This window comes from Lampetra planeri, chromosome 72 (genome assembly GCF_965212315.1).
Source record: "Lampetra planeri chromosome 72, kcLamPlan1.2.h2, whole genome shotgun sequence".
In the NCBI taxonomy this organism is placed as follows: Eukaryota; Metazoa; Chordata; class Hyperoartia; order Petromyzontiformes; family Petromyzontidae; genus Lampetra; species Lampetra planeri.
In genome coordinates this window covers 1,374,748-1,393,862 of record NC_136177.1, presented here as the reverse complement: position 1 = coordinate 1,393,862, position 19,115 = coordinate 1,374,748, and the positions used below count along the sequence as shown (strand labels likewise).

Below are 19,115 nucleotides of genomic sequence, written 5' to 3'. Positions count from 1 at the left end.
TTTTATTTAACTCACACTGTCTGTTGTATCCTCAAATCTTGTAACTCAATGTTTACCCACTTCCCAATGTCGTATCGACTGCAAACTTGGTATACTTATGTCATTCTGATCACAATACTATATTCTATCATTAACAATACATATTTGAAGCAATCTTTTTATATCTTATGTTTCGGCTTGGGTCTTATTGTCTACGCTCAATTCACGTTGGCTATAAACCACGACCCCTTACGTTATGGCAAGCCTCGGGACCACTTCCTAGAGTAGTGGAGTTCTGCCATTACTCGTACGTACATTTCATTAAAGCGTGTTTAAAAAAAGTACTTTTAAATATTACTTATTGCCCTCCACATTTAGAATCACGACTTTAGAGTATATTGCTGCTGATATACATTTGTAGACGAGTAGTGGATGACGGGATGTCACTCTGGGAGAGTGAGTGATGACGACATGTCATGCGGGGAGATATAAGGGGGGACCCGTGACGTAAGGGGGATCGTCGAGAGGAGCCAGGATCGGAGAGAGTCGGGACCCGGGGTCGGGAGAATTAGTACCAGGCTAGGGGGGGCTACTTCACCCGGTCGGTGCTGAGGGAAGAGCACGAATAGCCTGGGAAGCGCTAGGGACCTCCCCAGTACTTTTCCTCTGGGGAGATTCTACGTTGCGAACTGTTAGGCGTAAGCCCTTATAAGTTGCCGGCATTAGCCCTTAATAAATCCTGACATTCCGCCCCTACTAAAGAACTGCGTCTTTTGTTGCACCTCAACACATTTACGCCTGATGATGATAAATCCACTTCGTTGAGCTACCGTGTGTGATGGCCAGGTCACTTCTAACAAAGAGCTACTCTATATCTCAGTGGGTCCTTACCTTGATTTGAAGCTTTCGTGACTGCAGGAATCCATACTCTTTGGTTCTTTCGGTAAAGTCACGTAGGTAGAAAAATAAAATACAAAAAAATAATATATCATTTTTATGTATTATGTTTTATTTTATGTTTCTACCTACGTGACGTTACCGAAAGAACCAAAGAGTATGAGTCCTTACCTGGTAAAATTAAAATAAAATGAGTTTCAATTTCTCACGAGCGTGCTCAATTCAAGAAATATATGAACACGTTTCTAATTGACCTTTGATAGTAGTCGCTGGCTGCGTTTAACGACTGATATTTTAATGAGCAGAACTTTGTTTTTTGTGGCGTGAAAATGTCTGCTTTTCTGGTTATTGTGACTCACTGGAAGAACCAAGAACCATCCACCTGGAAACAATGGTACAATAGTACGCTTATGGGGCATTATGTAATGGAACAATCTAGGCCATGAACTCAAGAGAAAAAAGGAGGAATTTGAGGCCAGATGGGTCCCCCCCCCGCCCCCATTATTAGTAGGCTGGAGGGTTGGGAGACAGGAACTGAAGATAAAGGAGTGTAACCACCGCAGATTAAACGGGAGCGGAGGGGCGGAAGGCAACACATGTCCGTTCAGGTTGCATCTTGAGTTTTTATTTTCTTTGTGTCAGGCGTGTGTTTCAGTTACAGTCATACATCGGTATACGACCGCTTTGGAATACGTCGAATTTGGTATACGTCGTGTTTTGACGAGAAAAAAATGTCTTGGGATACGACGTCTTGCTTGGGATACGACGCGCTTGCAAGAACTTGTATGGATCAGGATGAGTCACCGCGTACCCGCGTATATCCCGTTCACGACTGAAACAAAGCGCCGCTCCTCAGTCTGCCTGTACAGTAGATTTCGTTCAGTGCGCAACCCTTGCTATAACTCTCTGTGAATTTTCACGTGTTTTTTGTCATTTTAACGTGAAATTTTAGCGAATTCATTCAACTCCTCTCAGCAAGGTAAAATGATGTAAAATTGTATTTTTATTTCAATTTATTTTTATTTATGTATGCATTTTAGTAATAAGTAGTGTCTAAGTTATTTTATACAACCCCATTAATGTATAATATGCCATATAAAATATAATTTCTTATACTCTGGAAAGGATTATTTTCTTTCCCTTTATTTCTTATGAGAAAAATTCGTTTGGTATACGTCATTTTCGGTATAAGCCCTACCTAGCTCAGTGGGACTTTACCTCGTAAAATAAAAAGTCTAGTTTCAGTTTAGTTACTTATTTCAATGAAATAAGTAACTACTGTAGCAGAAAACTGGTCAGTTCCTTGCAATTCATTTCGAGCTGCCGAGAGAACTGATTCACTCCTTACAGACGTCTTTCTTGAAAATCTTTGGTTTATAACTGGGCTCCCTCACCTGCGGCTACGTCTGCTGTGGGTCGCCATGTGAACCTTGAGGTTCGATGGATCAGAAAAACTCTTCGTGCACACGGAGCACTCGTGCGGCCTCTCTCCCGTGTGGGTCATCATGTGACTCTTCAGGGCTGTCGAGTGCCTGAAGTCCTTCTCGCACAGAGGGCACTTGTGCGGCCTCTCCCCCGTGTGGACCCTCATGTGATACTTCAGCGACGTCAAGTACCCGAAGCCCCTCTCGCACACAGAGCACTTGTGTGGCTTCTCTTCGTCGTGAGTGGCCATATGATGCTTGAGGTACGACGGGAGTAAGAAACTCTTCCCGCACACGCAGCACCGGTGTAGCCTCTCCCCCCCCATGTGCGTCATCACGTGGCTCTTCAGTTCTGATGGGCGGACGAAACCCTTCCAGCACACGGAGCACCTGTGGAGCCACTCCCCGGTGTGACTCCTCACGTGGCCCTTGAGTTGTGTCGACTTTCTGAACTCCTTTCCACACGTCGGGCACCGGTGCGGCCTCTCGCCTGTGTGGATCATCATGTGGCCCTTGAGTGTCGACGGGCGGGCGAACCCCTTCCCGCACACCGGGCACCGGTGCGCCTTCTCTCCGGCGTGCGTGGCGGCGTGGTTTTGAAGGGTGGACAGGCGGCCGAAGCCCTTGCCGCACAGGGAGCACACGTGGGGCCTCTCGCCCGTGTGGATCATCGCGTGGGCCTTCAGCGAGAAAGGGCGGCCGAACCCCTTCCCGCACACGGAGCACTTATGCGGCTTCTCTCCCGTGTGGCTCATCGCGTGGTTCTTAAGATCCGACGGACGAACGAAGCTCTTGCCGCACACGGAGCAGCCATGCGCTCTCTCTTCGGTGTGAGTTGTTGTCGTGGTTGTCCTGGCAGTTTTTGCATGGGAGGGCGTTTTCAGGCCACCGTTCGCGACCCTTCCTGTGACACAAACATTCGGGCGTTAACACATTTTTTTTCCCGATTGGCGTCACATCGAGAGACAAATAATCAATTTGGATGCCCTCGCAAAGCACTGCACCACTTTAAATGTTCGAGAAAGGCCCACAAAAGCAACTTCCTTCGCACCACCGTATGTAGACAACCGACCACGGTAATCGGAGGTGCGGGTGGAAGGTCAACAAACTAGACACAACAGAGAGTTCTCAAAAAATAAGTTTTCAATCTAGATGATTTAAAAGTGCATAGCTCCAGTGGCTTCCTAATATCTTATAACCCCCTTTTAGCGCCGATTTGGTTAGCGCTCACCTCTCCAGGAATGCATCTTGAGCACTAAGCATGGTCTGCCTCTATTAGGCCTATCTAAAGGGCATCGCTGGGTATAATAATCCCTAGGTTATCAGTGACATCGGTGAACGGTTTTTGCGGTTAACGTTTCACCTCCCATAGGACGCCCATGGTTTCGACTTCACGTTACTAATGTTGACTGACGGTACGTTTACGCTATGCACGTGGTGGCGCCAATTTTGGCCACTCCGAGTACTCGTAAGTGGGGGCTGAGCCGTGCCCTCAGACAATCAGCGACACTCCTTTATGAGCGGTTTAGACCTCGACTTGGCTTTGTTTAACATTATACGTTTTCTGTTTTGTCAGTGGAAACAGCCCTCTTGAAGACTATTATTTTTCAACTCATAAGTGAATTCGATTCAGCGTTATTTCTGTTAACAGTAATTTTTGTGGAATGGACTAAAAACGTTAACCGAGGGACTTCTGCACTGAGCTGTAAAAGGGTTAACAGGCCTCACTCATAATGACCCATACACATGGAGCTCCCCTCTACACTATCGGCGGTTAGATCCTCCAAAACCACCTCGATCTCCACCACGTCGACAGTTTGGAGAGGCCTCTGTACCAGACCTTACCCCTCGTACTGACCAAGACCCCACAGAGTTCCATCCCTCCCTTACCATTGTAGTGGTGATACGCGCTGGGGTAGCGATCAGGTGCCAGCGCGTTGTGATTGGATGTGTGTGTGGTGACGCGCGCTGACGGTGAGGGATCAGGGGTCAGCCCGGGATCGTGGGTTGTGTGGTGCTGATTGGCTGGGTGCCGGTGACGTGCTGGTGTGGGAGTGATCGGGTGGCAGCGCGGCGTGATTGGTTGGTGAGTGGAAACACGCGTTGGGGAAAAGAGGATCGTAGAGATAGCGCGTTGTGATTGGTTCACTAAGAAGCGATGCTCGCATCGAGGTCCGCATCCGCTCCGTCTCCCGGGAGGAGGGACTATATAAGGTGATGCGCACAGGCGCACGGGGAGAGTGTAACCAGCGAAGACTGAAGACGGGAGGAAGAGATAGGGCCCTGCGGTACCTAGTCCCGCTGTCCTGTGAGGACCGGGACTCTGTGTAACCCAGAGGCGGAGTGTAGGGTGAGCATGCAGTGTCAGCATGCAGAGTGTGTAGCCAGGGCCTAGAGTCTACACGAGACGAGTGATGTGGGTGTAGCCAGAGGCATAGGGTCTACACGAGACGAGTCTACACGAGAAGAGTCTACACGAGACGAGTGATGTGTGTGTAGCCAGAGGCATAGGGTCTACACGAGAAGAGTCTACACGAGACGAGTGATGTGTGTGTAGCCAGAGGCCTGGAGTCTACACGAGACGAGTGAAGAGTGTAGACAGAGGCGGAGGGTCTACACGAGTCAAGTACAGTGTGTTATAAGAAGAATAGAGGTTACGAGTTGTACCGGTGTCTGGTGACCGTACTCGGAAGAATTGAGACCACACGTTGTATCGAGATAAGCGAAGATTTAATAAAAGAAGTGTGTTACCCGTCAAGGAGTTTCCTGCCGTCATTTCCAATACTTCACCATCACCATCATCGTCGCCCACCTCCACTTCAATCTCCGCCACCCTTGATGATGCAGTACAGTCCCCCCGTGAGAATCGTGGCTCCCCAGATGCCACAGATGAACAATCGCCAATCAGCGGACCTTTAAGGTCAACCTCCACAATGTGCAGGTCCCTTCGATCGACCTGTCGCGTCTCTAGTTTGAGCTGAAGTTCTCGGCCATCGGCACTCGATTTCTCTTCTTTGATTGCCAGGTTACTCCCATCAGCCTGAACTTCCTCCTCTTTAATGCGAATGTCCGTTCCTTCAGCTGAGAGATGGAATATGACGGGTGAACAGTGAACAGATTTATAAGCACAAACGCATGCTACACATTAAAAAAAATCTTGCACGTAAAACAATAATTTTCACTAACCTGCTTCCGTTCCTCCCTTAAAACAATCCCCATCTCTTCTCTCTAGCCCATCCTGCTACTCCCTGCCCTCGACCCCCAGCTACGACCACACCCCAACCCCAATCACTACCCCTATCACTACCCCAACGCATATCACTACCCCAACCCCTCTATTGCGAACAGTGATGACTGTGTGGAGAACAGCTCAGCAGCTAGCAGAAGCTAGAAGCAGTTCGTAACAGCAGCATAATTCTCCCTGCGCGCCAGTGGGACAAGAGAGGCGCCCAGCCTCGCACTGTGGGCAGAGAGTCGCTGCTCTCATGATCCTGATCCTGTGATATCAGAATCCACGAGACCTACACTCTAGCCGATTGAAATCGCCATTGTGACTTTAGTCTTGACCACAAGGCTGTCATCCCTTCTAGTGAGACGTCTTGCCCAAAATCCTCTTGCTTTTCTTCAATTTATAAAACTAAACTGTTTTTATTTTGACCAGGGAAGGCCCATTGAGCTGTGTAGCTCTTTTTCAGAAGCGACCTGCCCATCACAAATTATAGCTTCAACGAATTGGCTTATCATGGGGAAATGTATAGCAGCCAAATACTCAAAACGCATGATTATAAATGTGGAGGGAAAAACCGGAGGACCCGAATAAAAAAATCCACGCGACCACGGGGAGAGAGAGAGACGTGCAAACTCCAAATATACAGGAGTCAGTCGGGATCGAACCCACGGCCTCCTGTATACCAGGCGAGGTCGTTAATATCTCGCCACCTTGGCAAAAATATGATGCTTCGAGCGTCATGTATGTTCTCGAACACATGGAAAAAATTGAACATCAGAAGAATGTACAAAGCAGTATGCAGAGATGCATGCTTGGAATTATATTGAAAGAGTCACACAGTCACATGCACGAATCTTTCAAAACGTGTTTCCAAATGTCCGAGGAGATTGCATCTCCGATTCGCACGGTTGGCTACGTACGGTGCGAAATAAGTTCAACACACATACATACATTCAAGCATCTAGAATGAAAACTAATTTCTTTAGAACTGCACTTTTTGTGTTTTAGATTGTCCTTCCCCTCAGCACCACCGATTACACTACACTATACACAACACTGCATACTACACTACACCGCACCTCCAATTTGGAAATGTGGCTAAATAAGGTGCGAAAGACGTTCAGACCATTGCCAGTCTCTATTGCAGGTGTAATAACAGCCATAGAGGGTTCACGTGGGGATTGGCTTGCCGGTCCTGCTTTGTAGCCAATAAGGGTTGAGATAGGGAGCATGGCCCCGGCGTAATCACGGCATGTCATCAGGAGTGATTGGCCTAGCCATTCGGGGCCCCAGCTAATGGGGAGCCGGATGAGAGGCGTGGTCCCGGGATTGACAGGGAACCATCGAGAATGGTCAAGGCTGTTCATGGAGGATTGGCTGGGGGGACCACGTGACGAAGGGATTAAGAGAGAGTGAGAGAGAACGATCGGGAGCAGACTGGGAAACGACAAGAGCAGGGTCACGCGTGTACGGGGGCTCTGGGTGCCACGTGCGTGGTGGGGACTTAGTGTGAAGTCTGTCCTCTCTCCGTTGTCTGCCAGCAACGGAGAGTGAGTGAGTAAAGTGTATTGTGGAAGTGGAAATAAAAAGGACTGATTCCGAAGCCGTCTCAAGAAGGATTATTACACAGGGGTGGGGAACCTTTTTTCTGCCAAGGGCCATTTGGATATTTATAACATCATTCGTGGGCCATACAAAATTATCAACTTAAAAATTAGCCTGTTATATTTGGTCAAACATTTAATTAACTCACCCCTAATGCGATGGCTGGAACTGCTTCTCTTTGGTGAGGTGTGTGATGTTAGCTGGTATTGATGATGTTGCTACTCGCAACTGCTTTTCCAGGTTTGCTCCTAGATTCATTGACTTTCGAGTCCCGCCTGCGGTTGCCTTGGCAGGCCAGACTAAATGATTTCGCGGGCCTCATATGGCCCGCGGGCCGGACGTTCCCCACCCCTGCCCTATTGGGAGATAATACTCACAGCCATTGCAGCCTTGCGTCTCCACTTTCACTGGCAGCCATATCTTACTGCCAGGCTTCTCTTCGTCTTCTTCTAGCTTAATGCACGGCTCCATGAGCACAGAAGGGGGCTCTCCACTTCCACCACCTCCTCCTCCACCACCCCCACCACGACCACCTCCTCGTCGTCTGCCCCAAGGAAGACGCGGTAGCTCCTGCTGCTGCTCACCGAGACATTGCATAGTGTGGGAAGCAACAGCAAATTGCATATCGTGTCAACCCGTACGGTTTACCCCGTATTCTTGTACAGGGACATTGAGTTTCCAAGTCCATACGGCATACAGACGTTTCAATATGGGCAGAAAAAATGTCTTTGTGTTTCTCCCTTGTGATGGTACTTTGTAGGATGAATGTTAAAATGTATAAAGGCACGCGGTGACCAATAAGATCTGAATTGGTCTGTAATAAGGTAGGCACAGATAAGGCGTTAACAGGTATGAAATCACATTTGTCGTTCACGCATAACGGAGCACGACATCTTTGCGTGCAGGATAATTACAAACTATAAACTTTTTTATTTATTTTACCAGTCAAGGCCTCACTGGGCTACATTCTCTTTCGTCAGAAGCGACCTGCCCATGCAAATGACAGCTCAACAAAGTGGCTTATGACGTGGAAGTTAGTAGCAGCAAAGTTAATTCTATTCTCACTCATATAGAACCATAGAGACCCATACTCATGTAGAACCATAGAGACCCAGTCTCATGTAGAACCATAGACCCAGTCTCATATGGAACCATAAAGACCCATACTCATGTAGAACCATAGACCCATACTCATATAGATCCATAGAGACCCATACTCATGTAGAACCATAGAGACCCAGTCTCATGTAGAACCAGAGACCCAGTCTCATATAGAACCATAAAGACCCATACTCATGTAGAACCAGAGACCCATACTCATGTAGAACCATAGAGACCCATACTCATGTAGAACCATAGAGACCCATTCTCATGTAGAACTATAGAGACCCATACTCATGTAGAACCATTGCGACCCATACTCATGTAGAACCATAGAGACCCATACTCATATAGATCCATAGAGACCCAGTCTCATATAGAACCATAGAGACCCATACTCATGTAGAACCAGAGACCTACAGAGATTCATACTCATCGAGACCCAAACTAAAATATGTTTTTATTTTACCAGATGCCAACTGATCTGTGTGGCTCTTTCGTCAGAAGCGACCCAGCAATCACAAATGATAACAGCTCAACCAAGTGGGCTGACATCATCTCCATCATCGTCACGGGGACATTCATAGCAGCAGCCAAATCCTCGAAACGCAAGTTTAGTGGAGCAGCAACAAGGAGCAGGGGGAGGGCGCAGCAGGAGGAGGCAGCAGCAGCAGCAGGAGGCAGCAGCAGCAGGAGGTAGCAGCAGGAGGTAGCAGCAGCAGCAGCAGCAGCAGGAGGCAGCAGCAGCAGGCAGCAGCAGGCAGCAGCAGGGAGCAGCAGCAGGGAGCAGCAGCAGGGAACAGCAGCAGCAGGAGTAGCAGCAGCAGGAGGAGCAGCAGCAGCAGGAGGAGGCAGCAGCAGCAGGAGGAGCAGCAGCAGGAGGAGCATCAGCAGGAGGTAGCAGCAGCAGGAGGTAGCAGCAGAAGGAGGCAGCAGCAGGCAGCAGCAGCAGCAGGAGTGGCCCCGGCCCCGTGAGCTCCACAGCGAGAAGCCCCCCGACCTGCAGGAGCAGCAGCAGGAGGAGGCGGCTCGAGGCCGAGGGGGGCGGGGACCTCCCTGCAGGAGACGGAGCGGCTCGTGGACGAGGGAGGAGCGGATGGCGCCCGGAACTAGAACAGCGGGGGCGGTAGTCGGGGTACCGATTAGTGAACCTAAGGGGCCGTCCATAAATGACGTCACGCACCTAGGGGGGAGGGGGGGTCAGACATTTGTGACGATGTGTGACGAGGGGGGGGGGGTTGAGAAATGTGACGTCATATCAAAATGCGCAACATTAAATAAAATATAGACAACACGTTCTACTTAATTAAATAGACGTGTTAATTAATGTTTTCTCCTACAACATCAGAGTGCAGCGCCACATTAAATACGCACTACAATGACAATAGTTTAAAGCGATTTGAAGCATGTTTTATTTGGGGGGGGGGGGCAGGGCTTTGTGACGTCATATTTGAGGGGGGGTCTGACTTTTTGTGACGCCGTGTGACGAGGGGGGGGGGTCAAAAATCGTCCAAAATCGCGTGACGTCATTCATGGACGGCCCCTTATGGCGTGACCCCGGGGTTTCATAAGCTCCCGGCTCTCGCATATGAACTGCATTTTGTGACGTCATTTTAAGTCCGTCGAAGGCGAACGATACGGCAATTTGTTCCTCTCGGCGAGCTCGACACGAGCTCTATCTAATCAAAGTTTCAAAAGTTTTGTTCATGACTACGGCAATTTTGGCAACGGCGCGTGCTTGGTGAGGAATCAGAGGGTTGATTTCTGGTGGGGTTTTTGTCCGAGGTGGGACGGAGTCGCCAAAAATCAATAAATTACGATTATTCGGGACCCCGGGGTCCCACGATAAGGTTCATTTGGAGGAAGCTCGACCCGGGACGCGAGATGGAGGACGAGCTGTTGCACTTTAGTAGAGCGTCTGAGTCCCTGGGTTGAGAAGATAATCCGAGTGTGTGTACTGGATGTGTGTGTGTACGTGTGTGTGGGGAGCGGTAGTGTAGTGGTTAGCGCTACGCTGCGCTACGAAGCTGGCGACCCGAGTTCGATTCCTGCTGACGGCCAACACCCAGTGACAATTATCTGAACCGGTCCTGGGCCTCTCCTAGGTCGACTCAGCCTCAAATGAGTACCTGGTGCGGAGTGTAAACATCACCACTGGGGAGACATCGGCGGTCGGGCGTGGTGCTGACCACCCACCCCCTCGTGTACCGTTCCGGCCTTCAAAGGTGCTCGCTAACAGCACTTGCCGCCAGCAGTATTTTCAGGCGACACAGGGGATCATTGTCTTCGTCTGTGTGTACGTGTGTGTCTGTATGTACGTGTGTGTCTGTGTGTACGTGTGTGTGTACGTGTGTCTGTGTGTACTGTCCGGCAAAACTACCACCTCGTTGGTGCCGGACGGTAACGCTATGATGAGCAGTGCCATGGGGGGAGGACCAATTTCAATTGGCCATTCTCCTCATGGCGTTTGCAGCCACCACAGCGGCCAAAGGGGTTCTAGACGGGTGCGAGGGGCTGGTAACCCCTCCACATTCAACCCAAATAACATCAAAACACGTGACAAAAATCTAACTAAGCTTGCGTCAAAGGCCCCGGGGGGACAGGCGTCTATGACGTCTCCTGGCAAAACCAAATTTAGTGGAGCAAGGAGACTGAACCCTTAACCTCCAGAAACAACCAAAAGCCACTGCAGGTGGCCATGTGGAATGTTTGAACGCTCACTGTGGAGGAGAGTCTGCCACTCCTGTCGGGAGCTGGACCGGTACCGCCTGGATCTCTGCGACCATGAGGGGTGGACAGTCCTCTACTAGTGGCAGGAGACTGCCAAACAATCGGGAGTGGCTTTTCTTCTGAACAAAATAATGATGAGGGCGTGGGAGCATGCCAGTGAGGTGTGGGACGCTGTAAGCCTCAGGCTACTTTGGACTCATGTTCCAATCAACCAGAGGCGAGCAGCGGTGGTAGTGGTTACTTATGCCACACCGAAGAAGAACATCAGTGGAGGGATGCAGGCAAGGCCGATGAATCAGGTGCCTTCTTTGGCCTGTCACAGGTGCTAGCTAAAGTGTCCCCTTGTGATAGAGTCATCTTGTTGGGTGAGTAATGCCCGAGTTGGTCATGATGCTGGCACCTGGGCTGGAGTGATTGGAAGGCATGGGCCAGATCAGCTCAATAACAACGGTGGGAGGCTGCTCGACTTCTGTGCAGCCCATGGGCGTGTAATTACCAACATACTGTTCCACCATCGGCGCATCCACACAACATCATGGTTGCATGCTGAGTCCAAACAAAAATGATCTGCTGGACTATATAGTGACGTAACAGCAGATGCGGGCCAGTGTCCTTGTTACCAGGATCTACCGTGGAGCTGATCTGCCCACTAACCATCAGTTTGTCATCTGTAAGACGTGCCTGCCATTCTTCCACTGGTGACGGCTGTACATCAAGGACCCCATTCAAACCCACAGTGACCTGGTCTCAGCTAGCTGATGAAAGTTTCAAGCGATAATTTCATCATTGCTTGCAGCTGGGGTTGGCATCGTCCCCCCTCCTGATGCCGAAGGAAAATGGGCGAGGTTTAGGACTGTGGCTGATGCAGCTGCAATAGCTGCTTTGGAACATAGTCCAAACCTCTCCAGAGAGCCTGGCTGACAGAGGAGGTGTTCCGGCTGGCTGAAAAAAAGCGACAGGCTCACTCCCACCATCTACAGCATCCCACATCAGAGAATGAGGCTTACTACAGCCTTTTCTCACAGGTTCAGAGAGCCGTGCGGCGCTGCAAGGATGGGTGGTGGTCGTGCGTTTTTTAGTTTAGAAATTTATTTTTTCTATCGTTCTTGGTCACCATATGGATTTACATTTTATCAGAGTTATTTTATAGTGCCAGATTCACATGTGAGCCTCTTTACAAATGGCTCTCATATTCGTTATCATTTCACACTTTTATAAATCACCTCGCGTACCCCCCTGGATCACTGCCCAAAGCTTGGGAATTGACGATGCAATTGGAGCTAATTTACTTTATTTATTTATTAAAGGGGCGCCACGGTAGCTAGGAAATATCATCTTCCTCGCCTCATGCAGGAGGTTGAGGGTTCGATCCCGACCCTGACGCCTGCTGCATATTTGGAGTTTGCATTTCTATCTCCCTGTGGTCACGTGGATTTTTTCTTGGGGTCCTCCGGTTTTTCCCTCCACATTTAGAAACATGCATTATGATTATTTAGATGTTGGTGCTCCTATAAATTAACCTTATGGCGAGACCCCGGGACCCTATAAGCCCCTGGCTCTCGCATAAACTGCATTGCGACGTCATTTTATGTCTGTTGAAAGAGAACGATGTGGCAATATATTCCTCTCGACGAGCTCTACACGATACGCTAATCAAAGTTTCAAAGTTTAGTTTCTTCTGCACATTCGTTCTAGTTGCGCTTGGGCGACATGACAACAGAATGATCCACGCCAGGTGGGTCGCGGCGTTTATGTGCGCGGTGGGACGGAGTCGCGAAAAATAGATTAATGACAATTTTGACTTACGTTTATTCTGGACCCCGGGGTCCCGCTATAAGGTTCCAATGTCCAAATGGCCCACTTTGTTGAGCTATCAGTTGTGGTCAGGTCGCTTCTAAAAAATAAGTTAACACCTCATTGGGCTTGCTTGGTAGGATGGGGATGGTTTGTATGTGTGAGGGTGATTTGTTTACCTTTCTTGTACTTTACACTCCTATAATATTTATATACTGTTTGTTGGTGTGATGTTCTTACCCTGTGCCTTGACTGGACGTCTGGGGAAAATTGCTTTATAGCTCATCGGATTCCTCCTGTAGTATAAATACATATCCTGATTTTGACCCGCATGTCTCGGACCGCGTCCGTGAACACAAGGCAGTTCTGAAACACGATAGGACCAATACCTCTGCCGTTGCCGATCATTGTTAAAAGCACGTGGATCAGGCAGCATGTTAGCTGTTCTGGTCCGATTAGTAGTTATACTGTCCAATGTATATATAGTCAGCCGTGGTGGTCACCACCCTAAGTCATTATCCTGATAATGTTAACAGTTACTCCGTGGTATTAGTTAATAAACGTGTTGCCTCCAAGATCAAGTGTGCGCCTCAATTGAACCCACTACATATGGATGATTCCGTATAGCCAGTTCCATGGCTATTTTGTAAGGGAGATCCGTGGTGCATGATCGCACGAGCAACAAAAACACTGCCGAGAACGAGCACAGGGTCTTAAGGAATATTGCACAACTAACAATCGAGATATTTAAGGGTCATCAAGAAAACACATGGATCTGAAAAGACTGCAAATGTAGTGTTGATATCAAGAGGCGTCAGAAAAAAATGTTTGGTACAGGTGCAAGTAATATCTATATTTTAATGTGATATGGACATAAACTCACGCAAAATAAATGCAGTGCAAACGTAACGTGAGAGCAAGAGGCACCAGAATACAATTAGACACAGGTGCAAGTAAGCTCAAGGGAAATGAGAGAAAGTGAAGGGATGGAAACATTCTGTGAATGGGTATTCCAGAAAGTTGAACGCAGCAACGTTAAAAGACATACCAAACAACTTTTGAGCAAATGTCTGTTTACGGAGGCCCCAAACACTAAAACACATACACACCCTCTTTTGAATGTCGGTTACTCAAACCGATTACTATCTCATGCCATATGCTGCTCATTGCCCTGTATCGACCACCTAAACCCAATGCTAATTTTCTGAGTGACTTGGCTGAATTGTTGACCCAGCTAAGCTCACTCTCCTCTGTTATTCTAATGTTTGGTGGCCTTAACGTTCATGTTGATGATCCTAATTGAAAATGTGCTCTGGACTTTTTTCTGTTGTCGACTGTCTTGATTTATCCCAACATATTGATTTCCCCGCCCATCGCTGTGGCCATATCCTAGACCTAGTGAACTCATCAGGTTCATCTAGAAGCAAACTCCATTACGCTGATCTAAGGCTTCCTGACCACACAGGTCTGTGCTTCTCACAGCCTCTATTCATCTTGCGGCTGTCAGCTATTTTATAAATCTGTAGAGAAGTAGAATGGGGACGTGATGTCATGTGTGCCATCCAGTGCGATGACGTCACAGAACGTGGAGTACTTAAGGGAGACTCCGTGACGAAAGCGGGGTCACTGTGGAAACGAGTAGAGTGAGGGAACCAGGGACGAAGTTGTGAGTCTGGAAGGACGCCGGTGGTAGCCGATAGAGGTGCTTCTCCCTCCGGTTGGTGGAGTTGCCAAAATCTCACATTACCATACAAAAACAACCAGCATTCGGCACTAAGTGGCGGTGACGTCACCACGACGCTTGTGGCAGGCTCTATGCACCTTGAGGCCACGAAGCGTCGAACGCTCGCTGGCAGGAGGTGACGGGGCAGACCCAGCTGCGACAAGTCGACTGACTGAGACGACCGAAATGACTGGCTGATGCACCACCTGTGCCCCCTACTGTGCCAACTTGCTGTGCTTTAGCCACACGGCGCTCCGCCCATTGTTGTGACGTCGCTCCTCCGCCCTCCGTTGTTGTTGGAGGACGACTGCCTCCAACTGGCCAGTAGCGTCCTTCACGAGGCTCCTCCACAGAGGCCGATCTTTATAGAACTGGTAGCAGTCATCGGCAAGTCCACTCCGCTCCACATCCTCCTGTAGCACATCACTCCATCGCTTCTCTAGGCCGTGGCGCGCCCGTTTAGCCCCAACGATACGGCCAAACAAAAGCTGTTTAGGGAAGCGGTGGCTGGGCATGCGTGCTACATGGGCCAGGCCAACGCAGCCTTGCCTTCTGGAGGAGCTCACCGATGGGATTTTGTACACATCTTTAAAGGATTTGTGAGCTCCTCACAATCCAGCATGGTTAGACCCAGGATGGATCGTAGGCAGGCCAGCCTAAATGTTTCCAACCGGCGAAGATGTTCCGTTAGGGGGGTCCACGTTTCGCAAGCGTAGAGAAGGGAGGAAATGATGTGGCCGAGAAGACCTGAAGCTTCCACACAGCGTTACGCAACCAATGAAAAGATATTGCCGCTCGACTTATTCGGAGTGAGACCTCTGCTGTTAAACTGGAGCCGGTCATAATCACACTGCCCAGGTATGGGAAACTCTCCACACTTTCCACAACTGGCCCATCACCGATAGGGAGTTGTGGGGGTGGAGTGTCCGATGGTACAAAATACCCAGGCAGGTGCTTAGTTTTGGTGGGGCTGATGGTAAGGCCCCGCCTCTTAGTGGCACGCTCCTGTCTCAGCAGCAGCATCTCCAACTCCTCCTCTGAATGAGCAGCTATTACCAAATCATCGGCATACATAACGTAGTTGACCAATAGGGAGCCATCCCTTGATCGCACCCGGGCATCGATCAGCCTCCCATTATATCTGTACCAAATGGAAATTCCCCCGGTACAGCTATTAAGGGCTTCACGAACTACGTGGTGAAAATAGATGTTAAATAATGTGGGAGCCAGAGGATATCCCTGTCGCACCCCAAGGTGTACAGAGAATGGCTCTGACTCCCGGCTACGTAGTTTAACCCGGGCCCGCTCACCATCATGAAGGTCCTTAATAAACGTGAGCAGAGGGTCAGGGACTCTGAAAGCATGAAGAACCCAGAGCCCAGGCCTACTGATGGTATCAAAGGCCTTGACCAGGTCAATAAAGCAGAGATGTAGTTCTTGTTGGAATTCGCTACACCTCTGCTGTAGCAGACGGACAGAAAATATGGCATCTGTGCAGGACCGCCCTTTCCTGAAACCGCATTGGAGCTCCGCAAGCCTCTCCTCAGCGTGCCGAGCAAGGCGATGTTGAATAATCCTTGCCAGGACCTTTCCCAGCACACTGAGGAGTGAGATGCCCCTGTAGTTGTTACAGTCTGTGCGGTCCCTCTTCTTAAAGAGGAGGACCACCAGGGCATCCTTCCAATCCTGCAGAACCCGTCCAGTGGTTCAGACTGTTGTTATGATGTCATATTGGGCAGTCTGTGCACAAATGCCACCCTCCCTCAGTATTTCGCTTAGGAGATCATCTCTGCCCGGTGCCTTTCCTGGTCTCAGACTCGCCTTCAGTACTTCCTCAACAGATGGCACCTCAGCCAGCCACTCACACGGGGTGACTTCTTCCAATATTTGAGGCACCGCAGCCTCAGCAGGGTCATCCCCACTTTGTGCCATGATGTTTTCCTGGCAGAGGGATTTCCCCTCCCCCAGGAACTCACAGAAATGCTCAGCAAATCTGCAAACCTGTTCCTGGGGGTCGGAGATTGGATCACCGTTTTGTCCCCTAATGATGGTTAATAAGTATGGCGCCGCAGGTTACTTTTTTGATGGAGTTAAATAGGGATTTGTGATCGCGGGCCACTGAGGCAGACTGCATCTCCTCAGCAACCCGCGACCACCACCCATCCTTGCAGCGCCTTACGGCTCTCCGAACCTCCGAGCAAAGGCTGCGGTAAGCCTCCTCATTCTCCGACGTGGGATGCTGTAGCCGATGAGAATGGGCCTGTCGCTTTTTCTCAACTATCCTGAACACCTCCTCTGTCAGCCAGGGTCTCTGGGGAGGTCTGGACCGCGTACCCAAAGCAGCCGTTGCAGCTGCATGAGTCACAGTCCTAAACCTCGCCCATTTACCCTCAACATCAGGAGGAGTGGGGGACGATGTCAACCCCAGCTGCAAGCGATGATGAAATTCTCGCTTGCAACTTTCATCAGCTGAGACCAGGCCACTTTAGGTTGGGAAGGGGTCCTGGGTGTACACCCACCACCGGAGTGGAAGAATGGCAGGCGCTTCTTACAGATGACTAGTCGAAGGTCAGAGGGCAGATCAGCTCCACGGTAGGTCCTGGTGTCAAAGACATGGGCTCGCATCCGCTGGTCCGTCACTATGTAGTCCAGCAAATGTTCTTGCTTGGACCCGGCATGCATCCATGATGGTGTGGATGCGCCGATGCCGGAAGAGCATGTTGGCAATTAAAAGCCTATGAGCTGCACAAAAATCTAGCAGCCTCCCACCTTTGTTATTGAGCTGATCTGGCCCATGCCTTCCAATCACTCCAGCCCAGGTGCCAGCATCATGACCAACTCGGGCATTACTCACCCAAGAAGGCATCTGATTCATCGGCTTTGCCTGCATCCCTCCACGGATGTTCGTCTTCGGTGGGAGCATAAGTAACCACGACCACCACTCCTTGCCTCCGGTTGATGGCAAGGTGAGCCCAAAGTAGCCTGGGCCTTACAGCTTCCCACACCTCACCGCCATGCTCCCACGCCCCCTTCATCCTTTTGTTTAGAAGAAGAGCCACACCCTGTTGTTTGGCAGTCTCCTGCCCCGAGTAGAGGGCTGTCCACCCCTCATGGTGGCAGGAGCCAGAACCGGTCCACCGGACCTCCTGAATGCCACAGAGATCCAAGCGGTACCGGTCCAGCTCCCGACAGAGGAGTGGCAGCCTCTCCTCCGCAGTGAGCGTTCGAACATTCCACGTGGCCACACGAAGTGGCGTTTCATTGTTTCTGGAGGAGCCGAGGGTAAAGATTTAATCTCCTGGTTCCGCCAATTCGGATTTGGCCAGGAGACGTCATAGACGCCTGTCCCCCCGGGACCTCCGGCACAAGCTTATTAGTTACATATTTACGTTGTGGTTTAGTGGTAATTAATTGAAGGTAGAGGGGTTATCAGCCCCTCGCACCTGTCCAGAGCCCCCGTTTAGCCACTGTGGTGGTCACAGACGCCATGAGGGGAGAGGCCAATCGGCATTGGCCCTCCCCCCACAGCACTGTCCACGACAGAGTTGCCCGTCCGGCACCGCGAGGAGGTAAGGGGTTGTTTTGCCAGACGACACGCACATAGAGCCACACACATGGACTGACACACACACATGGACTTACGCACACACACAACAACCGCCATTCGTCACTAAGTGGCGTTAACGTCACCACGACGCTTGTGCCAGGCTATGTGCACCTTGAGGCCACTTGAAGTGTCGAGCCCCCGCTGACAGGTCACGGGGCAAACCCAGGTGCCACGGGTCGACTGACTGAGATGACTGGCTGATGCACCACCTGTGCCCCCTACTATGGCAACTTGCTTGCTTTAGCCACCCGGCCAGTGCCGGCCCGAGCCTCTTGGGGGCCCTAAGCAGAATTTGATTTGGGGGCCCCCCTCCCACCACGCAGACTCATCTGTGCTAGAAGATTATTGACACAAATGTCACACTATAATGTTATAGCGAATATTATAAACGAATACAGTGAGGTTATGTATTAATAAAAAATAAAAACAACACTTAAAATACTTCACTCTTTTATTAAAACTTCTGAATACAAACGGTCACAAAAAACATATTAAATAAATTATTTGCAAATGTGCATTAAATGTGCAATCTTTTAAATAAAACCAAAATAGACAAACATTAATCTAATCAAAAATAGAATGTTACAAAAAAAAAGATACTTAAATAATGAAAGCAAACATAAGAACAGCAAGGGTTCAACAATGTCAACTGTACAACAATGACCTCAAAATCGTTCCTTCCTAGCTTTTCTGGAGGCAAAGTCACTAATGACATCATTGTATGGTATTGCTTGGCCAACTTTGTTGGCCAAGCAATTGTTATACGTACAATTGCGCGCACCTGCCCGCGCCCGCGCCCGCGCCCACGCGAATTGTCAATGAGCCGTGACATCCGTGAGCCGTGACAAAGCAGCAGTTGTCGACAGAATTTTCTTGTCTTGAATCATTTATTCATTCATTCATTAATTCATTTATATCACTTGTTTAAGTTATTTAATTGTAAAAAAAAAAAAACGATTCGGGGGCCCCCTGGTGGCCAGGGGGCCCCAAGCAGCCGCTTAGTTCGCTTATGCCTCGGGCCGGCCC

The 19,115-nt window shown here is 49.6% G+C and overlaps 1 protein-coding gene across 2 annotated transcripts; it reads right to left on the bottom strand.

Moving 5' to 3' along the window:
* Positions 1 to 1,479: 1,479 nt before the first annotated feature.
* Positions 1,480 to 18,336, bottom strand: LOC144737659 (uncharacterized). Of its 2 annotated transcripts, XM_078620459.1 has the most exons (4): positions 9,236 to 18,336; positions 7,512 to 7,710; positions 5,052 to 5,381; positions 1,480 to 3,204 (listed from the first exon to the last, which is right to left on the bottom strand). In XM_078620459.1, exons 2-4 carry the CDS (start codon positions 7,603 to 7,605, stop codon positions 2,267 to 2,269), a joined length of 1,362 nt encoding a protein of 453 aa, XP_078476585.1. In that variant the 5' UTR covers positions 7,606 to 7,710; positions 9,236 to 18,336; the 3' UTR covers positions 1,480 to 2,266. The 2 variants fall into 2 exon arrangements, with proteins under 2 accessions (XP_078476585.1, XP_078476584.1); XM_078620458.1 differs by lacking the exon at positions 9,236 to 18,336 and having other exon boundaries at positions 7,512 to 8,890.
* Positions 18,337 to 19,115: the final 779 nt, after the last annotated feature.

Excerpts from the sequence above, each read along its gene's own strand:
- LOC144737659 (XM_078620458.1), bottom strand. The coding sequence starts at position 7,758 with ATGCAATTTGCTGTTGCTTCCCACACTATGCAATGTCTCGGTGAGCAG. Across the intron at positions 5,382-7,511 it reads GACGCAAGGCTGCAATGGCT|CTGAAGGAACGGACATTCGC; the intron begins GTGAGTATTATC and ends TCCATCTCTCAG. Across the intron at positions 3,205-5,051 it reads GGCAGGAAACTCCTTGACGG|GAAGGGTCGCGAACGGTGGC; the intron begins GTAACACACTTC and ends TTTGTGTCACAG.